At 45.4% G+C, this 20,498-nt stretch overlaps 2 protein-coding genes across 2 annotated transcripts; both read left to right on the top strand.

Moving 5' to 3' along the window:
- Positions 1-1,592: 1,592 nt before the first annotated feature.
- Positions 1,593-9,703, top strand: exosc10 (exosome component 10). Its single transcript, XM_068747650.1, has 25 exons — positions 1,593-1,718; positions 2,102-2,238; positions 2,425-2,548; positions 2,635-2,739; positions 2,856-3,015; positions 3,107-3,215; positions 3,291-3,366; positions 3,441-3,551; positions 3,716-3,859; positions 4,895-5,085; positions 5,277-5,433; positions 5,613-5,761; positions 5,909-5,959; positions 6,067-6,178; positions 6,292-6,339; positions 6,431-6,506; positions 6,589-6,698; positions 6,788-6,874; positions 6,955-7,023; positions 7,113-7,218; positions 7,297-7,370; positions 8,692-8,872; positions 8,972-9,036; positions 9,123-9,199; positions 9,280-9,703. The coding sequence occupies exons 1-25, from the start codon at positions 1,593-1,595 to the stop codon at positions 9,314-9,316; spliced, it is 2,682 nt and encodes an 893-aa protein (XP_068603751.1). The 3' UTR covers positions 9,317-9,703.
- Positions 9,704-11,866: 2,163 nt separating this feature from the next.
- LOC137902926 (spermidine synthase-like) lies at positions 11,867-14,452 on the top strand. The gene is made up of 8 exons (XM_068747035.1): positions 11,867-12,090; positions 12,345-12,465; positions 12,548-12,640; positions 12,764-12,917; positions 13,014-13,097; positions 13,324-13,469; positions 13,653-13,775; positions 13,870-14,452. The coding sequence occupies exons 1-8, from the start codon at positions 11,960-11,962 to the stop codon at positions 13,900-13,902; spliced, it is 885 nt and encodes a 294-aa protein (XP_068603136.1). The 5' UTR covers positions 11,867-11,959; the 3' UTR covers positions 13,903-14,452.
- Positions 14,453-20,498: the final 6,046 nt, after the last annotated feature.

Below are 20,498 nucleotides of genomic sequence, written 5' to 3'. Positions count from 1 at the left end.
ACTAGTACCTTTCACCTTTTTATACCAATACAACTTTACAATTTCATTGGTAAGTGTAAGAGCAAAAAAGGACAAATTGATTTGTAAATGAGTCATTCCATTAAAACGAATGAAGAAATCCAATAATTAGAGCTCTGGGTGACGACGCTTGGCCTTTTCTGTGTTGACAGGTGATCTCTGTGAGATTGTGGCAGTGACATTTTCACATTGAAAAGTCATTAGCTGATCTTGATATGCTAAAGCTGTGCATGTATGATATCGTTTGGTGCATTTTGTGTTTTCTAGATGAGGGCGCTAAATAAAACAATTCAGTGAGGATTTTCTCTGAGACTTTTTAATTATGTGTGGCACTGTGTCAATTTCAGCGTCAGCAGTTTAATGGTTTCTTACTGCAGGAGGAATTTGAGTTGTGCTTCGTGGCACTATTAAAGCTATAAAATGCACAATATTATTAAAAAGCATATAAATGAGACTAAATGGCAGCAATAATGCCCCATTTAGTTAAAAAAAATATTGTTGCATATAGAATGCTGACTGTTTTATTACCTATATGATACGGACTTCTATGTGATGACAGAATCAAATATTTTTAATATTAATTAACAGCACACCCAGTAACTACAAAAAATACACAATCTAAAACTACCATATATCAAGTAGTTGGCTTTGTAGTATAGATTTTGCCAAGAATACTGATATATATATATTTGGAATATCAGTGTCTGCTGAAGATACCTTTCACTGGAACAACAATGACAGAAATCTGCGGTGAAATATTCATTGAGTCACTGTTGCAGAGATGCTTTTTAGATAATAGGAGAGAATAGATCAATACAGGGCAGTGAAGAAAAGAGGGGTTTCTCTCCACACACCACAGATCATCCATAATGAGCTGGTGTGTCAATACATAAGAAATGGCTTTTCACATTCTATTGACCACAGGAGCACTACTCGACTAAGTAAGGACGGGTGGTTTTTATACCAGTGCAATCCTCTCTATTGCTGAAAACATTGTCAGATATGGTTTATTTGGCTCCAAAACGTGATTGGTGTCTATTTCATCTGTCCTTATTGCAACGCGGTGCGCATGTTGTTTAGTTGCTGCAGATTGCTGCTCATGATGATACTGCCTCCCCATGGTAGCAGCATCTTAGGGCGTCACTCTATGAGGGAGATGAGATTGTCTGCAGTGTCACTGCATAGAATGGGTGTATTGACCTGGTCATAGCTTAGGTTGCAACAGAAAAAGAAACAAGATTCAGGACCTGCCTCGATCTGAATATAAATATAGGATGGAAACAAAACAAAAAAAACATCAACCGTTGAATGTAAGTAAAAGGAACTGTGCACATTTGAGGAATACGTTCAGTTTTCAATTCGATTATTCCGTGTACGGCCGTGCTGCAATATTCCCTCTCAAATAAATTATGGAGAATAAATACAGCCTTTGAATTTGCTGCCTGTTCATTCCTCGTCGTTAGATGGCGCTGTCTCTCGCTCTGCTTCTTCCGAGCTGGTGAGAGTAAACCATAGAAGAAAACGAGCCATTTCCGCCGAGCTTCACATGTTTACAACGTCAAACTGGGGGGGCGATGGCTTCTAACGCGAGTAGTAATAACGCTTCAAGCGGCGTCCTTCAAGATACCAACTCGGACGTTAACGAGGAGGAAAAGGCCGCGCTGTGTCCTGGATTTAGAGACGTGGATGCCTTCGTTAAAGTAAGTGCGCTAAAGAACGCTGGCGGCTTTTGGTTTTCAGCTAGCAGCCGAATGGACAACATGGACGTGCTCGTTAGCTAAGAGCTGTAGTAAAATAAAGAAAAGCATGCCCGTATTCATGAACGTCTGATTTAATAATTATAATTATCTCGGCGTGTTAACATTCACAAAGTAGTTTTTATCCTATTAACACTTGATTCAAACTGTTCATTCCTGAAAATAGATTTTATTTTAAAAGTCAACATTTTGGTGCCATGTCTCCCCCCTGTTCCTCGGCTGTTTAAAAAAAGAAAAAGAGGCTGTACTGTATTTCACGACTGAGGAACGTGAAAAGTGATCAACCTCGTTGTATTAACGAGCAGCTTGGCCTGTCCCTCCTGCAGTATGGACTGGGTGCGGTGTTGTCTGCCACCAAAGCATCTGCTGCCTTGCCTCAAGCTGGGGATGAGTTTGATTTCTATAGGAGCTTCTCAGGCTTCCAGGAGTTCTGTGGAAGTCAGGGGGATAAGCTCTTGCACTGGTGAGTATATATCATATCAAATATGATTCCCCCCCCCTCAATATTTACACCGTGACATTCATTTTGAATGGTATGTGTGAAGACGAACCTGGTGGAGCTTTCCACGTGAAAACAGAAGAGTCGGTCGACAGATTAATCTGCCACTTGCATTAAATAAAATCCCCTTTTGCTGTGTTCCTGAGTTAGCATGAGTCAGGTAATGCAGCACCATGGCTGTCGGTCTCACCTGAGAAACCAGAGCAAGCTCACGGGTCTGGATGAGAGGTTCGACTTGGTTGTGGACTCAAATGACATCATCCTGGAAAGAGTGGTATGGCCTTCATCTTTGATTTTTAGTCAGAATTTCTTTAAGAAAAACGCTTTGCAAACCAGCAGAGTTCTTCCTCTGCTTTCTAGGGGATCCTTCTTGATGAAGCCGATGGGGTGAACAGGAGCCAGCAGCCTGTGATGCCTGCTGGGTTTCAGCCTCCCAAGATTGTCGTTTCCAGCTGGAATCGCAAGGTTGACTCATTAACCTCTTGGCTTCTGTGATGCAGCATTAGAGCATTTTGGACACTTAATAAATACTCATAGAGGTGTAGTTAACAATTATAGTAAATAAAGCTTTTCTTCATCAGGGTGCAGGCTCTGGCAGTCGTGCCGCGATGTTCCGACTGCTCCATGCCAAGAATGTTGCGAGGCCTCAGCTGAAATTCAGGGAAAAAGTCGACAACAGCAACACGCCATTTATCCCCAAGATTTTCATTAAGCCCAATGCAATAAAGCCGCTTCCTTCTTGTAAGAGCTCCCACGTGCTGTTTGACGTTGATTTGTCAAATCAAATATCAACTCTTAATAACACACACATGCTCTTGTTTACCAATTGCAGATTTCGCCAACAAACAAATCCGTAAGGAGCGTTCAGAGGGCCTCGATGTCCCGACTGCTCTGGCCGACTTGATTCACCAGCAGAGAACTCAGGAACACGTCGAAGACATGTAAGAGTTTTCAGTTGCGCAAAACTGACAAAGTCCTGCCCTTTTCTTCTTCTCAAGTTCTGATGTTGATTGAAGGTTTGCACACCCGTACCGATACGAGCTGGACCATCTTACTATCCCGGAAATCCTCCTGGCAAAGCCCCAACCACAGGTAAGTTATGGTCTTCTCGCAGCATATTCTCCTGATTTCTTGGTTTAAATCTGTCGTTTATTGATTTTGTTTAGATGCATAAACCTTTGCCTGAGACCGCGTGCTCATTCATCAACACACTGGAGGACCTGGTGGCTCTGAACGAGAAGCTGTGCAAATTGTCTGAATTTTCCGTCGACCTTGAGGTACAGAATTGGGGGGAAAAAAATCTATATTGAAATAGAGCTTTATAACAATGTGTAACAAAGCTGCACTTGTAGCCTTTTTGAGGCTTGTTGTTTTGATCGCTTGTGTGAAGAAAGCATGAATATAATCCTGTAGCGTTTTAAAACCCTGCTCCCTCTCGCAGCACCATTCCTACAGGAGTTTTCTCGGGATCACCTGTCTGATGCAGATCTCCACCAGAGAAGAGGACTTCCTCATTGATGCCCTGGAGCTCCGCAGTGAAATGTACATCCTGAACGAGGCGTTCACTGACCCAGCCATTATCAAGGTAATTGGACAACTTTACAAATCATTTTTTGTTCCTGTCTAAACGAAAGAGGAGTTTACGTCTGATTAGATTTACATTCAAAATGAGCAACCGTCTCTGTGGCTTTGTGAAATGGAGCTTCTATTCTTGTCTTTTTTTATTAAGGACGCGCTAAATGGATTTTATGCAACCGATGTGATCGTTGATATTTAACCGCGTTTTACAGTTAATCCAAGATAACGTATACCGGTAAATACACACCGAGCCCGACTAAGGTGGATAATTACATTTTCTCTGAATCCTTATAGAACATGAATAGTAAAATACAACTGTCTTCCACATGTTGAGCGCTCTAGATATCTGTGCAGCAGTTAGGCATCATAAGAGCGAATGCAGCTGCAGCACATTGCACGCTTTCCTCTTTTTTTGTGTTTTTAAGTGGATTGTAAACCAACATTAAATTCATGTTTGCTCTCTTCAGCGGCTTCAGCACGAAAGTTACGCCGGTCACAGGTTCACAGTGAAATACAGAGAGCGACCGTACCACAGTAGATGATTACAAATGTCTCTGGTGCAAATTCCTATGGATTATACTTTGATATTTAAGAAAATGTGTCTGGTTGTGCAGCCATTTTTCCCAGTTGTAGTATTGGTCAACTTTAAAGTTTTGTCATTGCTTTCACACATTTATCAACCATCATTTTATTACCTTTAATGACCCCAATAGAATAAATGTAAGCATATTAAATGAAGATCATTCAGACTGCCTTTTGAACATAGCCTTGGAAATACAATTTCCACCAACAAAGGAAAATGACGTCTGTAAAGACCTAATCTCAAAACCTCCGAGATGTCTCGGAGCACCACAGTGTTCCGTGAAGCTGCTATTGTCCCCCGGTGCGTGGGAGCTGCCGTGACTCACACATCGTAGGATACCTGTGGGCTGCGTGGGCTTGTACTACTAAGAGATTTGTTTCCTCTGTTAGCTTTACTCTCTCAATTTGAGTGCCTCCCCAGAGAACATTCAGCTGACGGCGCCGTCTTCCCTGGTCTCAGGTGTTTCACGGTGCCGACTCTGACGTCGAGTGGCTCCAGAGGGACTTTGGTTTGTACGTGATCAGGCTTTTTGACACGCATCAGGCCAGCCGAGCCCTGAACCTGGCCAGACATTCCCTCGACCACCTGCTCACGCACTTCTGCAACGTGGCCTCAGACAAACGTTACCAGCTGGCTGACTGGAGGATTCGGTATGAAGATGACTGATGGGCCATTTGATTCTTGTTTTCCGGTCACTGTTGGATATAATTCTTCCTGGTCCCTTAACAAGGAAATACATCATGTATTTCAGCTGCAACGCAGCATTACTCATGAAGTACTTGGAATTATTATTGATTTTGGGCAGGTGACGTAATATATATCCCATAACTTGGCCCTGCAGCCCCTTGCCAGAAGAGATGGTACAGTATGCCCGTGCGGATACCCACTACCTACTTTACATCTACGATTGTGTGAGGGCGCAGCTGCTGGACTTCAATCACGGGCAGCCTGGCCTTCTGCGGTGCGTTTGGAACAAGAGCAGAGACATTTCTCTAAGGGTGAGCTCGAACCTGCTCTCATGCATCATGAAGATTAAACTGACGCTTAAATCTACTCCTAGGCTCTCATTCCACTTATATCGACTCAACAGTGTTGCGGTTTCTTAAGCTGTGTTCAGATTTACACACATCCTCGTCAACGCCGGCATTTTTCCTGTGCTTGTTTTTCCTCTATACAGAAATATTTGAAGCCTATATACACAGAGGAGTCGTATCTGGATCTGCAGAGGAAGCAGAAACGGTCTTTTAACACCCAGCAGCTCACTGCCTTCAGACTGCTATTTGCCTGGAGGGACAAATTGGCCAGGCAGGAGGACGAGAGCACCGGGTATGCTGTCGGGGAGGGCTGCTAGAGCAGTGTCTCCTATTCATAGTTTGTTCCAAGACAGTGTTTTTGTGAGCATCCCTGATTTTAGACTTGTCTTTCAACATTTCTTACTAACCTATTTTAATGCGGCATCATTTGTGTGCTCAGATTCGTCCTGCCTTCTCATATGATGATCAAAATATCTGAGGAACTCCCAAAGTAAGCAGATTCGATGTCCTGGTGCTGTTTTCCCTTCAGAGCCGGTTGAATTAAGTTTTGCTTTGCTCCCAACGTCCATCACAGTTTTTCCATCTTGCTCTTCTCAGGGAGCCTCAGGGCATCATCGCCTGCTGTATCCCCGTACCCCCACTGCTGAGGCAGCAGGTCAATGAGCTCCATTTGCTCGTGCAGCAGGCCAGAGAAACGCCACTCCTTAAGGTAAGGAAAGAAAGGCTGGTGGCACAGTTTTGGTTTGATATCTAACCTCGGTGTCATTAAATCACTTGGGAATGATAAGCTAATAAAATGCCAAAATTCTACTCTTCATACAGGCTGAGATTGTGGCGCAAAAAAATAAGGGACTCACACCTATTAGAAAGGTCAGTCAGAAAGCCATTCGACCGTATTTGTTTTTGTTACAACCCTCTAGTTGTTGACGGAAATTAAATGTCATCTTGTGCTGTCTATCAGCCAGAGGTCACGTTGTTTGGTCCCCATGATACGTCCAGAGTGTCAGAGAGCGGCCTCCACCCCTTTTCTCCGGATGGTAAGGTTCCCACTCGTATATGTTGTACATGATCCTGCCGGTTAATTGTTTTGTAACAGTAAATAAACGTCTTTGTTTTCAGAGCTGCCAGTGAAGCGAGGGGTGCTCTTCTCAGATGATGAACACAAGATCGATGTTGATCCACAGAAAACAAATGGTCTCGTGGCGAAAGCTAAAGTCACACTGTTCGAGGTAGTTCCTCGTGTGCTCGGCTGGATTCGGCCTGGTCCTCTGAGCAGAACTGTGACGTCAACCCTAAGAACTTTGTTTGCCTTTTGCAGGAGCCGGAAACGATGAACGACGAGGAGTTTGCTGCTCAAATGAAAGCCAGACGGATCATTGAGTCTTTTGAAAATCCTTTCAGAATGGTAAGAGATGACAAATTCTTGATCTTCTTGAATCGCTTGCATTTCATTCAAACAAGACATTAACCAATATTTGATGTCAGTATTTACCTTCCGGTGATGCGCACATAAACAAGAGCGCCAAGTTTGATCCATCTTCAAAAATATTTGAGGTAAACAGAGAGCTCCGTACAGACTCCTCTGTCCTGGTGTCGTGACTCTGTGTTTGACTCTTTATGGCCGTATCGTCTCGCGTTCACAGATCAGTAAAAAATGGAAGCTGCAGAGTATGGAGCAGCAACAGAAGGAGCTAGAAGCCAAGAGGAAAGCCAAAGGGGAAGAAAAGGAGCATGCGAAAAAAATGTCAGGTAAGGGAATCCAACTTATTCTGAGTTTGTTTTTTTTAGGTGATGTTCCTGAGTGTATTTTTCTTTTTACTTCCACAGAGGAAAGAAACAAAGCCAAACAAGACTACAAGACATCTCTTCAGAATGTCGCCACCGTTCGCCAGCAAGTAGCAGTGAGTTGTTTTTTACACACTCGTCCTTCTGTTTCTTCACTGCAGCTTCACATCATCAGCTTCGCTGTTAATGGTAATGTAAAGAGAAATCAAAGAAAGACATGCGTTGTATCCACCCAAGAGCAAAATATTAAATAGGGCTTTAATGGCCAACTTAGCCCTCTAATTTCTGTGGTTTTGTAATTCTGCAAAATGAAAAAATGTATGTGAATAAAAAAAACAATATGAACTCAAGATTATGATGACGTTTTAAGTCTCAACTTGTAATTGCAAAGCGAAGATGAAGATGACCATGATGTCACTCACAATATGTGCAGTGTGTCTCTGTGAGGCTAGTTAGTGAACAGGTTTAAGCATTAAAAATATCAAACACAGCATTACTTAACTAACTGTGTGTGTGTGTCGTGAAGAATTTCAGTGTTTTAAAGCTAGTGGTGAATACACAGTATACTGGAGTAAAAACCGAAGAGTTCCTGGAGAACTGAAGGATCTGACATTAAAATTGAAAACCTCCCAAAGAGCCATCTATTACATAAAACAGCTCCAATCTGCATCTCAGAAGAAAGAAGCCAAGCCGTGGCCCTGATCAACAGATGTGTACCACAGTGAGAGAAAACTTTGATATGAAGCCATTTCAATTGACCCAGGCTCAAGAGAACTGAGGAAACAAAAGCAAGCAGAATCCTTACAAGTCAATGAGGCGCTTTTAGAGTTTGTACGTTAGGAAACGACAGCGTAGACTACTAACTAGCTGATGTGATACTTACAAATGTAACGCCCAGCATGCTGCGAATAAATGTGCTAAGATTTACCATAAAAATCCAATTACCTCGTCCCCCATTCTAACTTTGAGTTAATCTTCCAGAAGAAAGACAAATGCAAAACAGAGATCAAATGTAGTCACACTTTTGGTGTCTGTCGTCAGCCACAGAGTGGCCACCTGGTTTAAACTCATTTACATCACATACTCTTTAACCGGAGTCTCATTTTTGGAGACTGAAGGAAGTGAACATTTCCACATCTAGATGGCAGCAAAATCTGGCTTTTGCTCACGGCTGAAGAAACGAGCAGTGTGAAGTTTGCCTATGTACAGCTTTGCTGCCAAGCATGCAGCACAGTTGCATGCGTTTCACAAAATGGATCGCCTTGTAATTGCTGAATGTTCTGACATGATTTTAATGCATTATAGAAAAAACTGCACACACACGCTACATGTGCCATACCTGAGAACAGTCCTTCAACACTGTCCATTGTCTTGTATGATAAACTGAAGTTGTAACATTAAGGAATACATTCGTACAATGCTGACCTTTCTCAATAGAAATCTACAAACGGAACTGCAAAGAAAAGGGCGAGCGTTGCCGGTGAGGTTGGAGAGTCGACTCCCAAACCGAGTAAGAAGTTGATTAAATCTTCAGAGAAGCCGCTGAAGACTGAGCCGTCTCCAGGAGAAGCCTTCAAGCCCTTCGACTACAGCCAATCAGACCTTAAAGTATTTGCTGGTGCGTTTTTTTCTTTTCTCGTATGAAAACGAGATCTTAGTTTGCATGAAGTTAGTCGATGTTCAACATTGAAGTCTGTTGTCTACCGTTGTTTTACAGGTACCAAAAAGAAGGATAATACCCAGTTTGACCCAAACCGGCAAGCCTGTGATTTTAAGAAAAAGGTATTTGTGAATTCATTAATTTGATAATAGAAGAGCACATTGTAGTGATTTTTTGTGATTAATGAATGTGAATCTTTTTCCGACAGAAAATTTCCAAGGGACAAAAGTCCAGTTTTGGAGCTGGAAGCCGAAGCATGTCCTACCTGGCCGGAACATCTAACAGGTTAACATTTACAGTGTTATTTGTCCGTTGGTCAGCAAACATTCTGGTTTCTTAATACGTTTACTTTCTATTCTTCACAGAGGATTCCGGCATAACTGGCCCAAAAACAAACAATAAACGCTTCAATTTTCTATCCTGTATTATTTGACCTCTTTGCTTCCATGCAGCTGAATCAAGTAATGTCACTGTTTGGGCACTGAAATTCAGTATTTGAATTTTTTATTAATTGCAACGTTTTCTTTTTGTTTTTTAATCTATGGAAGAGTTTTTCCTTGTACATATTTTGATGCACAGACCTCTTTAATAAAGCTTTTAGAGGAATGATTTCTTACTACCCGGTCAAAAACCAAGGACTGTATCATCATCTTGTTCACAACTACTGCTTATATAAAAATTAAACAAGTGCCAGCAGATAAATGCCTTGTTTGTTTTTCCTGACTCACGAGATGCTAAAATGTCTTCTTCAGGTGTTTGCGGTGGGACTGTTGGAAACTTTAATTAATTTTGAAGTAATGATTAGTAAGAACTATGTGTGAACTATGGCTAACATGTCCTGTAAATTAAAAATGTTATCACGCAGTACTTTGGGTAAAGTCTGGCGGTGGTGAGACAGAACAAGGCAATGTCCTTAATATAATATATTTGTCATGGTGAATGTGATACTTGTGTATAATCTATACATATTTTATTCTAAACACATGCACATTAATAAGATGATATTCAGTGGTGAAAAGTAACTTCACTTAATTACCGACCACTGAAGATTGATGATTTATTTCGGGTCACACGACTCGCCCCTTCCTTTATTTGCACGATCATGTTCATGTGTAATTGACAAAAACGTTGACAAAAAGCCTTGTGATCTTTAAAAATCCCTAATCTGCCTAGATCTGCAGATTATGATGTGTTCTTTGAACATTTGAAAGTGTCAACTGACAATCCTCTAAATCTTTTGAGTAGTTTATTGCCATTGTCAATGGAGGGTTCACAGACTAGGAATATTTCTCTGTGAAATCGTGCAACATGTAACAGTAATGACTAAGTTATAAAAAACAGCAGCATCAGGAGTGGATCCACCGATGTATATTAGCAGAAGTAAAACAAATATATTTGGGCAGTGCAAGTTACCGGTAGTAAAATGTTCATGTGACAGAATAATTAAGTTAATGAGTCTTACAGCCGAGGGCAGAAAGTTCTGGTCCGGATGGATGCCTGAGAATACCTAATTATGTTTAAGTAAAGGAGAGAGTGACGGAATGTCACCAGCCTGAATAAATATGCAGTAAAGGCAACTTGTAAATCATCAGAGGTTCTTAGGAACATGGGGAACAAGAAGCCGGTGTAGTTGTCTGAAATGTATTTTATTTTTTAATTATAATTTTTTAGAGCTTCCCACATAGCAACACGTGTATTGGATATTTTTTAATTATTTGAAAATGCTACAGTGAAACAACTTATGAATCATCACAGCGGTAACTTGAAACATGTCGACTAATAATTGAATTTAGATTCGTGAAAAACCTGAACTTATTTCCACAAACTGGTTTGTTTGTTTAAAACTAGAACTACCAGGGCACTCATGTTGACTGCTTTCAAAACAAAACCTATGTACCAATGGGATCCTGACTTTTCCTAAATGTGTGTATATATTATAACATTGTTTTATCATAAAAATTTCAAAATACGAAAGAGATCTGAGTATTACTACCTCGAATGGCCATAGCAGGCAAATTAACTGCATGCTTTTTACAGGACGTGTCACTCTGCTACATTGTACTGCTCTTTCTCCTGCTCTATTGTCTGTTTGTTCTTTAGGCTCTGTGAAGCAAAAACCTAGTTCTAGCTTCACTCTAAAGCCCAAAAGAGACGAAAATGACAAGAAGAAAGAAACTGAAAGTTATGGAAGCTTTATCCTTGCTTCAGAGCCTTGGTGAGGAAGACTCTGGTGGAGGAGCAGGTTCAGAGAGTGATGTCTCTTGGTTTTTGGAAGAGGGGGCCTCGAAATAATTTACAAAACAGCATGATTTTCTGATAGACAGCTTTTTGGTCCATATTTCATGCACTGCACTTTTTTTTTTTTTTACCTATGCCACCTATTTTTCCTTAGATCATGATAACAATAATCCAAATTATAATGTCCGAGCAGTCAAAATGACTGCTATGGTCATTCTAGTAGTTGCAGAATTCTGGTGCTCTGTGGGATTTAGCATCGATTTCTTATTTTTTATTTTTTATATGGACCAATGAAAATATTCCTCTCTCCAGAGAAGAATTTACTTAAAGTAAGTTACCAGTTGCAACCCACTCTTCCTCCTCCCCGCAGTCACTTTCATGACCCATCACTGGCGCAATAACAGGACGTGAGTTATTTTCACGCGCACCGCCTGCTTCGTCCACGCTGCATGTCGTCGCTTACGTCAATATCTATTCAGGGGCGGTGCTTCTACTGGGCAGTCAAACAAACTATCGAAAAGCCGGGACGTTCAGCCATCCCATTGGTTGATATGACCAAGTGGCTATGACGACAGGGCGCTGCGTCCTAAGTCCCGCCTCCCTGGCGTTCCCTGGGACGTTCTGCCATCCCATTGGTTGATATGACCAAGTGGCTATGACGACAGTGCGCTGCGACCGAAGTCTTCCCAATCAGGTTTCGGTGCAATACGAGACGTGGATATCGCTCAAGAGTTACGTCTCTGTCGCATCTCACGTCGTCACGTTCATAAACACATTGGCGTTTGCATTTGGTCGCAGCCAGTTGATATGGACTTCATCAAAGATGGATGGTTTACGGAAACATGCCAGTTATGGCCCGGACAAGCACTGAGTCTCGAGGTGGAAGAAATCCTCTGTAACAAGAAATCTGAATATCAAGAGATAACTGTCTTCAGGAGGTAAGACGCGGTGCTTTCAGATGCGCAAGCGTGGCTAGTGTTGCTAACCTTTGAGCAGAAATTAACACGGGGGTCTTTCCCTGCGTGAGTTTGTTCCATTTGTGATAGAATTTTCCTCACAAACTAGCAAAGTTTCGCAAAGAATTGGCTAACCAAGGTGAATTATGTTATGTAAATAAGGCTGCCTTTTGCTGGTTTTAAGTCCCGAGGATGTTCAATGTAATTCATGTTTGTCTATAAATGTGGTATTCCAGTACAACATACGGGACCGTCCTTGTGCTGGATGGGGTGATCCAGTGCACCGAACGAGACGAGTTTGCCTACCAAGAGATGATCGCCTACCTTCCCCTCCTAAGCCACCCTTCGCCCAAGAAAGTAAGGTCACGTTGAGTTGTTTGCAGATTCTTTGATCTGTGTCTTTGCTGATTGCTTCCATGTCTCCATTGTTTATCGATAGGTGCTGATTATTGGCGGCGGAGATGGTGGTGTGCTCAGGGAGGTGGTGAAGTGTCCGATGGTGGAATCTGTGACTCAGTGTGAGATAGATGAGGTGGGGGCAGCAGAAAGGCTGTTTGATCTGCTCTCTTGAAAGCTGAAATAATTGTCATTGGTTTGGTAATACTGGACACAGCAGAGCTTGTTCATTCCATTTTTAATGGCCTTTGCTGTGCAGGAAGTGATTAGTGTGTCCAAGAAGTACCTCCCGGAGATGGCCAAAGGGTTTCAGAGTACCAAGCTCACCCTTAAGATTGGAGATGGATTTGAATTCATGAAGCAGAACCAGGATGCATTCGACATCATTATAACTGATTCGTCCGATCCTGTTGGTAAGTGCCACTTTTCTTTGTGTTTGGTGTGTTGAGGGTGTTGTTCTTGACTTGACTGAGCTCATCACCTTTTTTTCTTCTTTTGGTGACTTTCAGGACCTGCTGAGAGTTTGTTCAAGGAGTCTTACTATCAACTGATCAAGGCGGCATTAAGAAATGGGGGGATTCTTTGTTCCCAAGGTGACTTATTTTACAGTTTTGTGTCAAAGTTAGAGAACGGCGTGTCAATTTTGTCAATCCGGTCATTACTTAAGGCCTTCAGGAACTTCCCAGGAGCTCTTCCCTTATATATATATATAAAACGTCTATTCTTTCCCAATCACTTCAAGATGGAGGAGTAGTAAATGGGATTGGACAGACAGGAAATGAACGTGCCCTTTTCTCTACACTTGTGTCAATTTCACAGGAGAGAGTCCGTGGCTCCATTTGGAGCTGATAAAGGAGATGCGAACCTTCTGCAAGACCCTATTCCCAGTAGTAGAATATGCCTACAGCACCATCCCAACTTATCCAAGTGGCCAAATCGGATACATGCTGTGCAGTAAAAATCCTGTAAGTGCTTCAGGCATTCTCTGTTTGTCATCTGCTATACTCCTGCTTCTCCTCACATTACCTGTGAAGGCGACCTGCTAATTGGAAAACCATTCTGTAAATAACTCATCCACTGCTTTTTGTTGTTGTTGATTGATTTTTTTCCATCGTGTCAGTGAAGTGCTCTTTATTTCCTAAAATCAGGAGACAAATTTCAAGGAACCAATGAAAACTCTGTCAAAAGAAGAAATTGAAAATCTGAATCTTAAATACTACAACCCTGAAATTCACAGAGCGTCTTTCATCCTTCCTGAGTTTGCAAGAAAGGTAAATGCTGTTTGCATATTTACAGTTAAATATTTCAAGTAAAACTAACCCCATCTTTATTTCCTGCTGTTCACTCGCTCTTATCCATTGCCAGGAACTTGATGAATGCATGACCAGCTCCGCCTGACAACCATGTCCATCCTCAGCCTGGCCTTTCATCCACAGATAATTATCCTTCTTGTATGGCTTCTCCGCCTTGTCTGCACAGTCCAGTGTCGGATGTAGCCTTTTAAAGACTTTTTGGGAAATGAGTTATATAGGGAAAGTGTTTGTTTAGTTTCTTCCAGTCTTACGTGCTTTCAATGTGTATTTATTTTTTCTGTTTTTAGTTGGTGTTTGATTCCTATTCCATAACTGATTTATCAGCATTTTGCTAAGAATGGTTTCATTTTTTAGTTTGAGAAGAGATTTGTCATTAAACCTGACCTCATTCTGTATTTGTACCATTTAATACATTTGCTGTATAAAAACAATATGTAATACATTACATATATAGAGTGCCATATATGTCATGTATTGTGCTTTAATCTTTTAAAGTTTATTAGTTTGTGCTCATAGGAAAAGACAACATTGCAATCAATCATGATTATGTATTCAGGATCCAGATGTTTCCCCCACCTATGAACCTTATAGTGCCTGACATTGGTTGTTGTTGGAAAAATAAACCTCGTCATATAACTATCATGGAGCACCAGGTGGAGTTTGTCCCATAATTTAGAGCTCATAATGTCCTTCATCAAATTTGACATTTGAGGCATTATTACACTGTAAAACATCTCACCCTTTCTATTGTCGTAAAGTCCCTTTCAGTCTCTGTAAAGAGATTGTGTCATACCTGAGCAATTAATTCTATAAGAACTAATACATTGATAACAAAATGTACATTTGAGACCTGTGTCCTCAGGTACTATCTGCTTGGACTGCACTTTGTGTTGGAATTGACCACCGTGCTCTGCAGTGGCTGCATAGGATGAAGGATGCCCACAACCACGTCACGGGATGGTATCTGTCCTTGCGCCCATATGACTTTGATGTCCGGTACCGACCAAGCAAGTCGAATGTAGTGGCGGACTGTCTCTCCAGAAGCTCGGAGGATGTGGGCTTTGCCTTGGAGAGGGAGGGGGAAATGTAACAAACAGGCCGTTCGTTCCTAGTAACAGCTCTAATGAAAAATGGCACACCATTATAATGTTTGACAGGTGCCCGTGTTCACTGTGAGTGATTGTGAGCCATAAGCAAAGCAAATTGGCATCGCAACAGCAGAGTGTCTTCAGCTGGTTGGCTGCTCTCACAGCATTTTAGAATGTTCATAAGCGTTAATAATTATCGTTGGAATTATTGTCATAATAATTATTGTTGTATGCTTGGTGACACCTTGATCAATCACTTCATGTATGCTGACGACCTGGCCATATTGTCACCGAGCAGTGCTGGCTTCCAGCAGCTCCTGGACATATGCACTGGCTATGGTATCAGGTTTGATGTAAAGTATAATGCCAAGAAGAGTGCCGTCATGGTCTGCAGAACCAGAGAGGATAAGGGTTTGGACTTCCCAAACTTTTATCTGTCAGGGCAAGTGCTGTCTGTCTGCAGCAGAACTAAATATCTGGGCCACATCATCAATGACCAGCTGGGAGATGATGATGACATGTATAGACAGCGGCGGATGCTGTGCTGTATGCGCAGGCCAACATGCTGAAGAAGAAATTTAGTTTTTGCTCTGAAGCGGTCAAAGTCACCCTCTTCAGGGCCGTTTGTACGCCACTCTATACTGCCCCCTTGTGGATCAAGTACAAACAGGCCAGCATGCAGAAGTTGAGGGTGGCATACAATGACTGCATGCGGATACTTCTCAGGAAGCCAAGCTGGTCCAGCGCCAGTGAAATGTTCTGTGGTATCGGGGTTAACACCCTTAATGCTCAGCTGAGGCACCTGTCATACAGGTTTATATGTCGGCTGCATGACTCAGGGAATGACATCATCAGAACACTGACTCAGCCAAGCCTAAGTGCTGTGAAGTTTAACTCAGGTATTCCTGCCTTCCTTTCTCAACTTCTGAAGATGTCTGGACTCGGATGGGATATTGCGACATGAAGAATTTACCGAGAAGCCTCCAAACACGAGCAGCGACCGCACGTATTCATGGTCAAATTGCGCTAAAAACTTTTGAGACGTCCCGGATAGACTTGGCTTCGGACGGACAGCGGAGACTTAACATCAGCGTACACAAAGCTAAGGAAAAGGAGAACCGAGAGATGTTATTATATATATATATTGTAGCGATCGCGCGAGATCACGTGAGGCGCAATGCATGATGGGAGTGACTGGGTGGGCTGTTGGCACCAGGAGTGAGAGGGGTGTTGCGTTGAAAGACCCCAGCGTGGCATCCATTTTGCAGTTAAGTTGTCCTGTGTCGCAATAAAGGCACTTGTTGACACAGGCTCGTTTCTGGCGTGGTTCTTCTCCTTGAGCTCGCTGCATTGGTGTCAGAAGTGGGATTTCCGACCTCCAGAAGGATGGAGATGGAAACCAACGAACTCGAGCGAGCAGTCAGAGCCATGCTGAGGACGGACCGGCTAGCTGACGGCTCCAGCGCACCGAGGCGTCCGCTGCCCCTGCTGGCCGAGCGGGCCACAGCAATGGACGCACCGAGGCGTCGTCGCCCCCTGCTGGCCGGGCGGGCCGCAGCAGCAGACGCACCGAGGCGTCAGCGCCCCCTGCTGGCTGAGCAGGCCGCTGCAACCGACGCACCGAGGCGTCAGCGCCCCCTGCTGGCCGAGCAGGCCGCTACAACAGACGCACCGAGGCGTCAGCGCCCCCTGCTGGCCGAGCAGGCCGCTACAACAGACGCACCAAGGCGTCCACCGCCCCTGCTGGCCGAGCAGGCCGCTGCGACAGACGCGCTGGAGCGCCATCACTCCAAGACGTCAGTCAAGCTGCCCAAATACAATGGGATGACGCCGCTAATGCCCTTCCTTGCCCAAGTCCAACTAGCAGCATCGTACAGTGGCTGGAGTGATGAAGAAGCCGCTGTTCACCTGGCCCTAACGTTGGAGGGGAAGGCGGTGCAAGTGCTCCTTGATCTCGCCCCGGCGGAGCAGCAGGACCTCCACACCTTGAAAACTGCACTACACAGGCGGTTTGGACAGCGGCTTTTCACTGACCAGGGCAGAGAGCAGCTGGCCAGCCGACACCGCCAGGAAGGGGAGAACCTGGGCACCTTTGCCGCAGACGTGCAGCTGTATGCCCAGCAGGGCTATCCACATTTTGATGCAGCTGTTCAAGGTGAACTGGCCCTCAATGCCTTCCTGCGGGGGCTCACACCTGAAAGACTGCGCCAGCATGTTCGCCTCGCCGTGCCCAAGTCCCTCAGCGAGGCACTGTATGAAGCTGAACGGGCGGAGGCGGTGCTCTCCAGTCAGTCTGCACCACAGAGGGGTCCTGCTCGACAGCCAAATGTCAGGATGGCTGACTATGAGGAAGGAGGGGCGCCCGAAGCCACACCTCCGCGCTTCCAGCGGGCCCCCCGCTCAACTGACCGCTGCTACCGGTGTGATGAGGTCGGTCACATCGCACAGGATTGTCCTGCTCCTGCTCCAAAGGCCAGACAGGCGGGAAACAACAGCGGAGTGGCTCAATGAGGGGACTGCCACTCCGACCTCCATACCCCCTCCAAGGTAGATGCACGCTGGTGGGCCGCTGTGGCCATACCAGAGGACTGTATCTGAACTGCTGGCTTGATGGACAGCCCTGCCAAGCCTTGATGGACACGGGGTCCACCATCTCCCTGGTAGGCACCGACACTCTCGCCTTACCTTCCACTGCGTGGACGCCAACCGACACCAAGCTGATGACAGTGACAGGGGAAACGGTTGTCATGGGGGGGAGCAGGCGGCTGACAGTGAGGGTCGGAGGCCAGGAGGTGATCCATGAGTTCTGGCTCGCCAACATCCAGGACCAGTGTATCATCGGCCTGGACCTGCTGAACCGCTGGGGAGCCCAGGTCGACGTGGTAGGGAAGGCTGTCACCCTCGGCGGAGAGCCCATGGAGCTCCAGGCTGGCCGAGAGAGTGGGAACCGACCGAGGAGGCGCCACCAATCAGCTTCAGTTCAACGGCGGCCCAGAAACCTGGCACAACCCCAACCTGCCCCAGAACTGCCCACAGAGTCAACTGTCGCCCCATCTACAGAGACAACCGAGGCCATATACCAGCTATGGCTACGCAGCAGCGATGGCCTAAATCCCCAGCAGCGCCAGCAGTTGAAACACCTCCTTGATGGCTACAAAGACATTTTTGCTGCCAAAGATAAGGACTGTAAGCAGACTGGCCTGGTCCAGCACACCATTGAGACGGGTGATGTTCAACCCATTCGCCTACGACCTCATCGGCTGGCCTTTTCTAGACGGCAGACGGCGGAGGAAATGGTCCGTGAGATGCTTGCCGCTGGTGTGATCGAGCCATCAGATAGTCCATGGGCTGCCCCGGTTGTCTTGGTGAGGAAGAAGAACGGCTCCTGGCGGTTCTGCGTAGACTACCGGCGCCTCAATGCAGTCACCAAGAAAGACTCCTACCCACTTCCTCGCATCGATGACGCCCTCGACTACATCGCTGGGTCCAGCTGGTTCAGTTCCCTTGATCTCCGCAGTGGCTATTGGCAGGTGGAGCTGGCCCCCGAAGCAAGACCAAAGACTGCCTTTACCATCGGCCAGGGGCTGTGGCAGTTCCGTGTCATGCCGTTTGGACTACTTCACAAAGTGGCCAGAGGCGTATGCGGTCCCAGACCAGACCGCGGCTACGACCGCAGAAAGACTGGTGGAGGAGATGTTCGCCCGTTTCGGGGTCCCTAACGAGCTCCACAGTGACCAGGGACGGAACTTCGAGTCCCAGGTCTTTGAGGAGGTCTGCCGACGGCTGGGGGTGAGTAAGACCAGAACAACTCCGCTTCACCCGCAAAGTGATGGGCTGGTGGAGCGGTTTAACCGCACCCTGGCCACCCAGCTTGCCATCCTCACCAGTCAACACCAGAAAGACTGGGACCGTCACTTGCCGCTGGTCCTGTGGTCCTATCGGTCTGCTGTTCAGGAGTCCAGCCAGTGCACGCCTGCCGCTCTTATGTTTGGGAGAGAGCTCCGGACACCGGTGGACTTGGTGTTTGGTGCCCCGCCAGAGCCGGAAATCCCTGGGGGGCAGGAGATGGACTATTTTCGCAGGCTGAGAGAGCGCCTGCTGGTAGTACACGACTACACCCGCCAGGCCCAGGCGAACTCTGGCGTTCGGCAGAAGAGGGGCTACGACGTCCGTTGCAGAGGACGGGCCTTCATGCCAGGGGACAAGGTGTGGGTCTACTGCCCTGTCCGCAAAAAGGGGATTTCTCCGAAGCTTCGCAGCCACTGGCAAGGCCCCTGTGACATCATAGACCGCTTGTCTGAGGTGATGTATCGGGTGCGGATGTCCGGCAAGAGACGCATGGTGGTGCTGCACCAGGACAGACTCTCACCGTACCGACCCCTCGCCCCGGATGCTGGTGAGGCGAGTGGTGGCGGTAGTCCGTGCGCCGGCCCCTGTGACTCTCCGCCTGGCACGGCTCCTGCCAATCCTAGACGGCCTGTTCGCCGCCGTTGCCAGCCGGGGTATTTAAGAGACTTTGTGTTGGGTGATGGGGTCGCCGAGGGCGTCTGACCCCTCAGGTGGGGGCTATGTAGCGATCGCGCGAGATCACGTGAGGCGCAATGCATGATGGGAGTGACTGGGTGGGCTGTTGGCACCAGGAGTGAGAGGGGTGTTGCGTTGAAAGACCCCAGCGTGGCATCCATTTTGCAGTTAAGTTGTCCTGTGTCGCAATAAAGGCACTTGTTGACACAGGCTCGTTTCCGGCGTGGTTCTTCTCCTTGAGCTCGCTACAATATTATATTGCACTGTTGCTGCTTCGAGCCCGTGAGACCGGCGTCTGGCCGTTTCTGGGACCGATTCGAGCAGAACCGTGGCGGACTGGGCCTGACAGAGAGTCCATTAGATGGGAACGAGTGTTCTGTAACGTTCTGGAGAACATAAGCTGTCAAATGAAGGCCAGCTTTTCCTCCATCGCTGGCATAACACTGCCGTTCGGTTCCGGTTCCGTTCTCTCTCTCTCTCTCTCTCTCTCTCTCTCCGCAGCCCCAGCTGGACAGGGACACGCCCCCTCACCCACACGCAGACCCGTCTCAGAACATGTGTTTAACAGTTAAACATCAGTTAAACTTTAACTGATCAACGCACGCATCCACGCACATTCAACGCTGCACGCACACTGATACGCAGAGTTGAATAATTTCATGTCATATAATTGCATTAAATATTTTGTAGATATGCATAATTATGTGTGGTCTCCCCTTTTTGTCATAAACTGATGAGCCAGGTTTGTGACAAAATGTAACAAATGCTGGTACGAATTTTTAAACAAAACATGTTAAATGTTGCCAATCAAATGATGAATAAGCTGTATGTTCATTTATTTGTAAATCTGACTGCCTCACCAGACACGAACCTCACCGCACGTCACTGCTTTCAATGTGTATTTATTTTTTCTGTTTTTAGTTGCTGTTTGATTCCTATTCCATAACTGATTTATCAGCATTTTGTTAAGAATGGTTTCATTTTTTAGTTTGAGAAGAGATTTGTCATTAAACCTGACCTCATTCTGTATTTGTACCATTTAATACATTTGCTGTATCGAAACAATATG

The sequence above is a fragment of the Brachionichthys hirsutus genome, chromosome 2 (genome assembly GCF_040956055.1).
Source record: "Brachionichthys hirsutus isolate HB-005 chromosome 2, CSIRO-AGI_Bhir_v1, whole genome shotgun sequence".
NCBI classification, from domain to species: domain Eukaryota; kingdom Metazoa; phylum Chordata; class Actinopteri; order Lophiiformes; family Brachionichthyidae; genus Brachionichthys; species Brachionichthys hirsutus.
This window is presented reverse-complemented; position numbering and strand designations above follow the sequence as displayed.

Coding starts and splice junctions, on each gene's coding strand:
- exosc10 (XM_068747650.1), top strand. CDS start 1,593: ATGGCTTCTAACGCGAGTAGTAATAACGCTTCAAGCGGCGTCCTTCAA. Junction 2,549..2,634: donor ACATCATCCTGGAAAGAGTG/GTATGGCCTTCA, acceptor TCTGCTTTCTAG/GGGATCCTTCTTGATGAAGC. Junction 6,507..6,588: donor CCACCCCTTTTCTCCGGATG/GTAAGGTTCCCA, acceptor CTTTGTTTTCAG/AGCTGCCAGTGAAGCGAGGG.
- LOC137902926 (XM_068747035.1), top strand. CDS start 11,960: ATGGACTTCATCAAAGATGGATGGTTTACGGAAACATGCCAGTTATGG. Junction 12,641..12,763: donor CTCAGTGTGAGATAGATGAG/GTGGGGGCAGCA, acceptor TTTGCTGTGCAG/GAAGTGATTAGTGTGTCCAA. Junction 13,470..13,652: donor TGCTGTGCAGTAAAAATCCT/GTAAGTGCTTCA, acceptor TCCTAAAATCAG/GAGACAAATTTCAAGGAACC.